General features: G+C 43.1%; 1 protein-coding gene across 1 annotated transcript; it reads left to right on the forward strand.

Annotated features, from left to right (window-relative positions):
* Positions 1-1795: 1795 nt before the first annotated feature.
* Positions 1796-6509, forward strand: pim3 (Pim-3 proto-oncogene, serine/threonine kinase). The gene is made up of 6 exons (XM_072455031.1): positions 1796-2144; positions 2394-2503; positions 2657-2707; positions 2894-3257; positions 4155-4331; positions 4893-6509. The coding sequence occupies exons 1-6, from the start codon at positions 2057-2059 to the stop codon at positions 5105-5107; spliced, it is 1005 nt and encodes a 334-aa protein (XP_072311132.1). The 5' UTR covers positions 1796-2056; the 3' UTR covers positions 5108-6509.
* The last annotated feature ends 3194 nt before the right edge of the window (positions 6510-9703 follow it).

Below are 9703 nucleotides of genomic sequence, written 5' to 3' on the forward strand. Positions count from 1 at the left end.
ATATTGAATGTGTAAACATGAACAGAAACATTGTTTCTGTTTGATCACAAGTGTTACTCGAGGTTACCCCATGGCTCTGGCAATTTTGTGCTTTCTATGGAAGCTGCAAATTTGCATAACTTTGCAGTTGGCTGGGCTGTGGTGAGATAAGGTTCTGTGGAAATCTCTGGTGATGTGTTCTAACACACACAAATGCACTTATCGGAGAGAGCAGAAGATAAAGAGAGGAAAGTTCACAGAAAAGCCAAGGTCATGTCAGATGATTAACAGTAAAACCCTCAAAAGAATTTCCTTTGAATATGAACAGATGGCACTAAGTAACAGTATCGACTATTTTGAGAGCTTGTTGTTAATCTAACTTTTACATACAGCCTACTTCAGAAAATAATAATAAAAGTGTATTGGAACGCACTTCTATGTTATTTTGAAATAATTCTCAGATATGTGCACATGCGCTCACTACAGCCTGCTGTTATCTCAGACGGTGTGTTGTTGTTTGGTGTTGTTATATCAAGGACATTGCAGTGTGCAGGTTGTATCTTGTTCCACTCGTACACACAATGTGTTTCAGTGGGCTCTTGTTTTGATTGTGTTTGCTTAAAACATAATGTTGCAGATTCAACAAGGTGTACTAGTTGGGTTAAACACATTTCAAAAGATTACAAACTATTTACTTCAGAATCAGAAAAAGGTTTATTGCCATTGCTAATGAACATAACTCACAAACGATATGAAAAATAACAATATGAACTTGCTTTGTTGATTCGGTGCAACATAAAACAATGAACAATGATAAAACAACCTATATAAAATCAAAAAGAAAAACAATTTAATCTGCTATAGGATTAAAAAAAATAAATAGGCTCCTGTAAAAAACACTCCCATACTTTAAAAAACAAGATTACTCTACATAAAATAAAAAGAATAACAATTGCATTAACATAGAATAATCAAAATACTATAGACATACAGTACTACGATAATTCTAAACAAATTCGTTCAACTTTAATAAAAGCCTTTTAGTCAGGTGCATAACATGTTTGCTGGGAAGGAATTGGCACTTTTAAGTAAGCAAATATTCAAATTGTTCTTTACATCTTACACCATTTGTCCTGTTCTCTTGTAATAACTTGTTGTGCACAGCTCCCGCGCCAGTCAACAGGAATGTCTAAAAGTCTGTTTGAAAACGTGACTCCTCCTCTCAAACCTGAGTCTGTTGTGGTCGCATTACCGCCATGTGCGCTTAAATGCATGTTTTATTATAACAACTTTGCCCTGATTGGTCCGCGCGATAAACACGGTATTTTTATACGACATCTCATTGGCTGCTGCACCCGACTCTGTAGTGAAACACAGCGCAGAGCTCCTAGACAAGAGATCCATGGGCGTCTGTACTATGAAAAAGTAGTCCCGATTCGCGCGCGCACTTTTCCGCTATAAAACATCGGTAAATATCAAGTTGAAATAGCGATTCGCGACGCTCGTTCAAACGCACACGCACGAATGACGGGTTTGACTCCGTGTGGTGTCCGCGCGGGATAAAGTGTCGAGTTTGTATTGGTGGCGGAGGGATACGTGTCTCATGCTCCACGTCAAAATATTGCCGTGTGGAGACCGCGCCAAAGCTCAGACACAGCGGCGACTCTTGGAGATATCAGCGCAGTGCGGAGCGTCTCTGTGCGCAGTTTACCTCCTGATCTGCTGCTGTGCGCGCACCTCTCTTTGCTCGCTCTTTTTCCACTCTCTTGTCGGGACTGTTTTCATCCGAGACACGCGGGTCGAGACACGGAAGACGCTTCTTTCATATCGTTTTTTTGTCAAGAAATGTCGTTCAACTTTGCGGTCGTGACCCTCGTCTGACGGGGCGGTGCGGCGGGAGTTGCCGCACTGTTGGACTGGATATATAACAAGCCTCCACTGAAGACGCGCCCCCGCATCCACGCATCAAACTACGACTGGATATCTTTTATTTATTTTCTTTTTGTTTTGTTTTTGGGGCTTGAATACTGTCATCTGACGGGATAGGATTTGATTTCACCGGCTTTTCCTTTCGAATATGTTGCTGTCAAAGTTTGGCTCTTTTTCGCACATTTGCAACCCGACGAACATGGACCACCTCCCCGTGAAGATACAGCTCCAGCCCGGTAGGTCCACGGCGCGGAATTTCACTCATTTTTTTTAACTTTTCATGTTTTTTAGTTCTCGTAATGGGGGGTTACGTTTTTTTTTTTTCCCTCGGCTAATTTAGATCTCTAGTGTCGTAAAGCCGAGTGGCGCAAACGTTACTCAACCTGACCCCGGCCGGCGCGCGCGCTTAGCAGGCTATTGCGGGAAGACGACGACTCGTAAGCGCATTTACTAACCGCCCAAACTGGCCCCGTTTCTGTTCGCAGTGAAAGCTGAGAAGGAGCCGTTCGAGAAGGTCTACCAAGTGGGCTCCGTGCTGGGCAGCGGGGGCTTCGGCACCGTGTACGCCGGGAGCCGGATCTCTGACGGCGCGCCGGTAAGTGGCCCGTGTATTTACGACCGTCCATGTGCCGCCATCAAAGCGCTCGCCCTTTTTTCCCCCATCTCTGTTACGCATGTGATAACGCGCATTTCCGCTGCGTAGGTCGCGCTTTTTTCCACTAAACTTGAATGTTTTGTTTCCTTTTAGGTCGCTGTGAAACACGTCGCGAAGGAGCGAGTGACCGAGTGGGGCACAATTGTAAGTATTCTTCTTCCCGTGTTGTGTGCGTGGTTTGTTTTGGTCCCCCCCACCCGCGTTAACGTGTGTGGGGGATGCGAACCAGCGCGCGAGCCCGATGTAAACACGCCCGCGAGCGCGTCTTAAATGATGATTTTTTTTACGAATTGTCTTTTCCTTTTTGATTTTTTTTTTGTTGTTGATCAGAACGGAAATATGGTGCCGTTGGAGATCCTGCTGCTCAAGAAGGTCAGCTCGTCGTTTCGCGGGGTCATCAAGCTGCTGGACTATTACGAGCGTCCGGACGGCTGGCTCATCGTCATGGAGAGGCCGGAGCTCGTCAAGGACCTCTTTGACTTTATCACGGAGAAGGGCGCGCTGGACGAGGACACGGCGCGGGGCTTTTTCCGCCAGGTGCTGGACGCGGTCAGACACTGCTACGGCTGCGGCGTGGTGCACCGGGACATCAAGGACGAGAACCTCCTCGTGGACCTGCGCACCGGGGAGCTCAAGCTTATTGACTTTGGCTCGGGGGCGATTCTCAAGGACACGGTCTACACGGATTTCGACGGTAAGGGGCCGCGTCCGTTTGCACGATTTGGTGATTCGAGGCCGGGGGGGAAGGAGAAGAAGGGCGTTTGTGGTGTGATTAGTGTTTGCATTCGAGCGGGATAGGCCGCCGTGTGGCTGTTTGGCAGAGCCGCGTTTTGCCCTTGATGCTCCCGTGCTATATTCGGCCATGGGAGGCGTTCACGGGGCTGTGACGCAGTGTCTGTTTTTGGTAGAGGGTTTCCTCGCCGTTTACGCCAGTAACACGTCCTGGTGATGTTTTTTCTTTAATGGGGGGGAGACAACTGCGTATGTTATGATTGCAAACATAGGACGTTATCAATAGGATCTTACTATTTTTTGGTGTTTTTTTTTGTATCTGTGAGTCATGTTTGTCTCGACGCACTGACTGTACTTCCTCTCTTTTTTTGTAACGTTGTGTCGGGAAATCGTGTGTTAGTTCTGTTCGGTCAGTGCCACGTAACAGCTGTTTGTTGTGAAACCTGAGTCGTTGGTTCACGTGATGGGCTCTCGTTGCACTTTTTTTGTTTGGTATCCAAGTTCCCTATTTCCTTTCCGAGCAGAGCAGAGCAGAGCAGAGAGAGGAGAGGAGAGGAGAGGAGGAGGAGGAGGAGGAGGAGGAGGAGGAGGAGGAGGAGGAGGAGATGGAGCAGGTCAGCTAGTTTGTGTACTGTGGCCAACTAGAAGATGGAAAGCATTTCAGCCATGACTCAGCCTTTTTAAACACAGACATTTATTTTGGTCTTTTTTTCACTGCGAAGCCTAAACCTCTGCGTTCAGCACCAAATCCTGCCACCGCTCAGTTCCAGTAACTCGACACCCACATAGTCACTCATGCACATCTCTGCTTCACTTCCCGCCGGGCCTCACTAATGAACCGTCCCTCTCTGTTTTACAGGTACCAGAGTCTACAGTCCACCCGAATGGATCCGCTTCCACAGGTACCACGGGCGGTCTGCGACTGTGTGGTCACTAGGCGTGCTCCTTTACGACATGGTGTGCGGAGATATCCCGTTCGAGCAAGATGAGGAAATCCTCAAGGGCAGGCTGTACTTCAGGAGGAGGGTTTCTGCAGGTAAATGTCACTCCTAGCAACTTAGAAATGTGTAGGCTCTATCGCCCTCTAGCTTCTGCAACCGGAACAACTCACATTCTGCATAGACACGCTCCTACCAAGCTGTTCTTGTTTAATTATAATGATAAGAATCTATACACACTTAGATTGTAAAATGCGTTATACGTGACTATTGTCTATTAGTACTTTATTAAAGATGATTAATTTTATTTATTGCAACCACAACCACTTGACTTTGAACAAGGCTAGTCAAATCCTACTTTATAAACAGTTTAGATCTCCCTGGACACACTCTGTGTAACAGCTCACTGAAAACCATGTGTAGTCTTTCCACTGGCTGCCTGTGCCACCTACACAGTAGCATATTGTAAATCCACTCGCCGTGAGTCACTCTAGCATAGCTCGCTGTTCTCGTCATAACACTCTATGACTAATGATATTACATTTTAGAGCCTCGGTTGCTCTCTAGTCTATGTAAACAGAACAACTCTCAGAATAGTTACATTCAAAATGGCTTGCTCGGTCTTCAAGAGGACTAATAGTGTTTTTTCACTTGTTTAGAATGCCAGCAGCTCATCAAGTGGTGCCTGGCTCTGCGCCCGTCGGACCGGCCCACACTGGAGCAGATCTGTGACCACCCCTGGATGAGAACTACAGTGGTGGAGTCCTCCCCCAAATCACCAGAGGAGCCCAGTGTGAACAGTGGGGAAATCCGGCTACGCACCATTGACACAGACTCTTCGTCAAGCACAAGCTCGAGCAAGGAGAGCCTCTGAGGGTGGACCCCAAAACTCTGGACTCTGTGAATTCAAAATGGACATTGAAAATAGACTGTCCGGTCCACTGCAGGCTGAGAAAAATGTACTTTAAGTTTCCTCTTTTGTAGGGAATTTCTAATTTATTACTTTTTCTTATTATCTTCTTTTACTTTTACATGTTTCCTTAAAGGGGAACATTAAAACTGTTTGGGTGGTCTTACCAGCAATATTTATTTCTTCTTTTTAATAACTATATTTGTTTTGTTACTAGGCTGGTATATGCAGCTGGCAAGGCCCTCCTACCAGACATGACTGCTCTCATAGAGCTCTGAAAAAAACCTTTTATTATTATTTAAATGTGTTCATTTTGATTTTGGAGTGCCTTTTTTTAGAACGCTGCTTTTCGGGGGGCTTTCCACGTATCAACAAGTCTATCTTATTGTGGATTGTCCAGGGCCTGGCAGTGAAGTTGTGTTGCACGGTGATGGCGAGCCTACTTGACCATCATTGTACAACCAACCTGTAACTCAAGAGGCTTAAAAGACAGGCGAAATGAAGGAGATGGTAGTGGGGGCCGTGCTACAAAGAAATACTTGAAATACACTCTTTTAAACTGCTGCTCACTCACTCAAGCCTAAACAGGTGTTTTGGAAACTGGATCCTGTCATTTCTGAATGTCTCCAAAATGTCAATCCTCACAAAAGGACCCCTCTGTCCCCCTCCTCTCTCCTTCTCTGACTTGACTTTGACTATTCTCTTAAAGCCTATACCGCCATATCACTGCTACTACAACACTACATGCCCCCCGCCCCCTGACCTCCCTCAGGTTTTGGGGGAAGTGAGAAATGCACAATCAATGCAATATTCATGGACTCAAAAATATTGTACAGCTTGTTTTTATTTTTGTGTGTACATTTTTCTCCCACTTTGCATTTTAATTTATTCGTTAAAAATGTAGACATTCCACACTCTTGTGGCTATTTATTTATTTATTGTCTTTGCTTAAAACCCCCCTTAAAATTTTGGCATATCCTACTTGGCCTTTTATTTTCATTCCTAACTTATTTTTACATTCAACATTTTTTGAGATGTGGAGGATGCACTGAAGCAAGTTGTTGATGTTGAACAGAATAAAACAGTTTACTTAAATTTGAGAGAGCAATGAATGTTATTTAGAGTCTTTAAATAAATACGTCTGTTGTTATGTCAAAAGTATCTGAAAATCCATCTAATTTATGTTATGTCCAAATGATTTATGTGAAAGCAAAGAAAAAAAAAAGTGCTTTCAAAGTTGTCACAGCCTCAAACTCAACACCATCTTTCTGTTTTGCTGTGGGACTTGTGGCTCTGAAGGATGGATATTGCTATTTTTTGATACAAGAATTTCAATTAAACTCCCATTTTTATGTACAGAAATACACCCATGCTTGTCTTGTCTCTTTAACTTGATTCAAAACACACACACAAAGATTTTATCTGACAAACGCTCTATTCGTGTCTGACTTTAGGCTACTTTATAGTTTACATCTTAGTCCAGGTGTTCATTTGCTTGCATATAGGAATAACCATACATTAAAAAAACGCAGAGGAAAAGACAATCAGTTAATGAAGACACTCTCCAGTCTCTGATAAAGGTTTTCCAATTGGTGAGACACAATATGGCATTTGTGTATTTGTCTTATTGCTTAAGTGTAACATGAACAATATTACATAACACTTGTATAGTAACAGAACCCTTGCTTTCTTCTCCAGCGCTCCCTTGGGGTCTGGCCAATGCAAATATATACTTGTCCTCCGCTACTGCAGCTAAATGACTGCAATCCATACACTGTCTCCAGTCATAACTATATATCAATGTGACTAGACCATCTGCATGGGTGAGGAGAAACAGCACCGCTCCCGCTCTGACAGGCTGCAGAAACCTCAGTACTAATCAAAAACAGATGACGAGGGGAGAGGAAGGGGCGCTCCGCATATACAGTAGTAGAGTGGAGCGGCTCTAATTGGATTTCCATGTTACGCCCCCAGCTCGGCCCACTTCTACAATGGCAGGAGTGGATGAAGAGGTTATGGTTCGTGATTCGCCGTGTGTGATGTGTGAGAGGGTCCCAGTAGAGAGCAGTGACATGCGGTGGTCTTTAAGGAGCCAGTGCGTGGATTTCCTATGATGGATGAAGAGTGAAAATAAGCCTACAATAATTTCATTTTGTTCACTAACACAAGGGTATACGAAAACAACAGATGAATGAACACGTATACTCCAACAGGTTGTGTTCATGTTCTAGAACGTGATGATCTTAAATGGGGAACAGGAGCCTGAATCCCCTCTTTGACGTGAAATATCTATAAGGTAAATTCATAAATGAATGATTGATTGATGATTTCTATTAGTGACTGGTGTTTTTGTATTATAGCTGCCCCCCCTCTGTATTAAATATCATAATGACGTGATGTCATCTGAAACCGTTAAATTAGTTAATTAGTCTAGACTGCTCAAAACTAAAGATTTGTTAACCTGATTCATATCTCTGTATTTACTGGGCCTATATCCACGTGAAGCAAAAACTGGCACAAAGTTCAATGTCTTTAAGAGATAAGATTAATATTACAAGTTTGTGAATCCAATCCCCAACACATAACGATCAGGTTCAATGTTTGTGGACTTCTATTTTGTTCAAAAACAATAAAGCTCTCACGGAGTTAGATCGGTCCTTGCCCACCCCTCAATTCTGTATTTGTCATTGTACATGGAAGTTGAACAATGTAAGGCAAGTTTATTTGTAGAGCACATTTCATACACAATTCAAAGTGCTTCACACGACAGGAAAAATGTGTTAGAATTACAAAAAAAATTACAGAAATCACAAAACAGTTTAAGAAATAAAAGAGAAGAGTGTAAAGAAAAATCCTTTCAGTCACATGCACAGCTAAACAAAACTGTTTTTAGCTTAGATTTGAACATTGTCAGAGTAGAAGCCTGTCTCACATCTTCAGGAAGACTGTAATGTCATTGATCAGACGGCTGGTGTTACACATTATGGCCGCACCACCTTGAGAATGCCAGCTTTCGCCTGATCTCGTAAGCGACGCAGCGTTTGGCCTTGGATGGGAGACTGTTGGATAAAACCAGGTGCTTCGCTCACCCTTCCTCTAGTGTTGAAGTACACAGTGAAAATGAGAGTGTGTGAAAGTGATATCACATGCTGTGTAATGTGTTTACATCATGTGGTATTATGTAAGCCCATTCACATGTCTAGACCGTCAACAAAAAATCAAACATATTGGGTAAGCTGATATGTGGTGGGTAAAGGCCATAACTGGGTGGCCCAATTCCATTTCAATCAGATAAAAGACCAAAGGCAACTTCCATCACCCCCAGAGAATCCAGTCAGTAATGAGAGTGATATTTTCAATTAGCAGTGTCAGTTTTATTCCCCATCCACATATTTTGTAACATCCCGCTATATTTTTGCCAACACATACACCATTTGACTAAGTTTACGATTCGTTCTTTCCTTTGAGCCTCACCAAAATGAGTTTCATGCTTCAAATGTTTTTATCTGTGAATAAAAAAATGCACAGATGACATCTTGGTGAGACACTTGCACATGCTTAATTAAGCCTTGCTGCCTGACTCCATGTACAAGTGGAGACATATGGGCACTTGAGTACTCAATAAGACAGCAGGCCCTTAAATCTTTCCCTGCATTTATTCAAGAAAGAAGACATTGATTTATACGCACAGGAAAAGCAGTGTAGTTTTTATTGTTTACGTCTTCAAAATCATCTCGACACATTGCACGAGCTGCTTGCGACCTCAAAGGAGCAATCAGCGTAAATAACACTTTGTTAGACAGCAAGAATATGTAAAATAGGCCTTCCAATAAAATTACCTGCTTGTTAAGTCGCCTTAGCACTGTAAATTCCATCATTAGAGCATGTGGCACTACCAATACCATTAATGAAAGTGAAAAGTTGACTTCTTGCCTTTTTTGCGTATTAAAAAAACTCTCTTTTAAATGATTTGTCAAACTCATCTCATTTGCATCTGTGGTGAAGAGAAGGATGCATGCTAATGTCCCATTGTCTCAGTGTCTCTGTGCTTTTGACATGCAAATAACTCAGTAACTTGTCTTCATCATGGGCCTTCTGCTCAGACTATAGGACTATAGGGGGTGTGATCCGCTCCTACTGTGTAATCCTCATTAAATGTACAGGGCAGATGCCACACTGTTGTCTTAGAGGGTTCAAAGCCTGATCACAATGGCTGGTTAATATCATCCATCAATGACACTTAATGCCACTAAACTCTACTAGACAAGATTCCTCTGCATTTTTGAGTGTAAATGTGAAGAATCTGTGTGCTCAAAGTATCTCAAATCTGAGAGAATTCTTCATCATAATTCCTTCAACACAACGGTTAGTGGTAAGAAACTTCCATCCAATCTTCACTTAAGGTCTCGTGTCCAACCAACAGTGGTACATGAAAACATCTTGCCCAAGAGCACAATGATTGTTCTGGAGGGATCAGAATTGGATACAACAACCTCCAATTCGCTTTACTCCGGAGACATCCAAACGGTCGAATGACATCGAGGACTAAATGTTAGTATG

The sequence above is a fragment of the Eucyclogobius newberryi genome, unplaced genomic scaffold, assembly GCF_026437365.1.
Source record: "Eucyclogobius newberryi isolate DKJ021-1_F unplaced genomic scaffold, fEucNew1.0.hap1 SCAF_2, whole genome shotgun sequence".
NCBI classification, from domain to species: domain Eukaryota; kingdom Metazoa; phylum Chordata; class Actinopteri; order Gobiiformes; family Gobiidae; genus Eucyclogobius; species Eucyclogobius newberryi.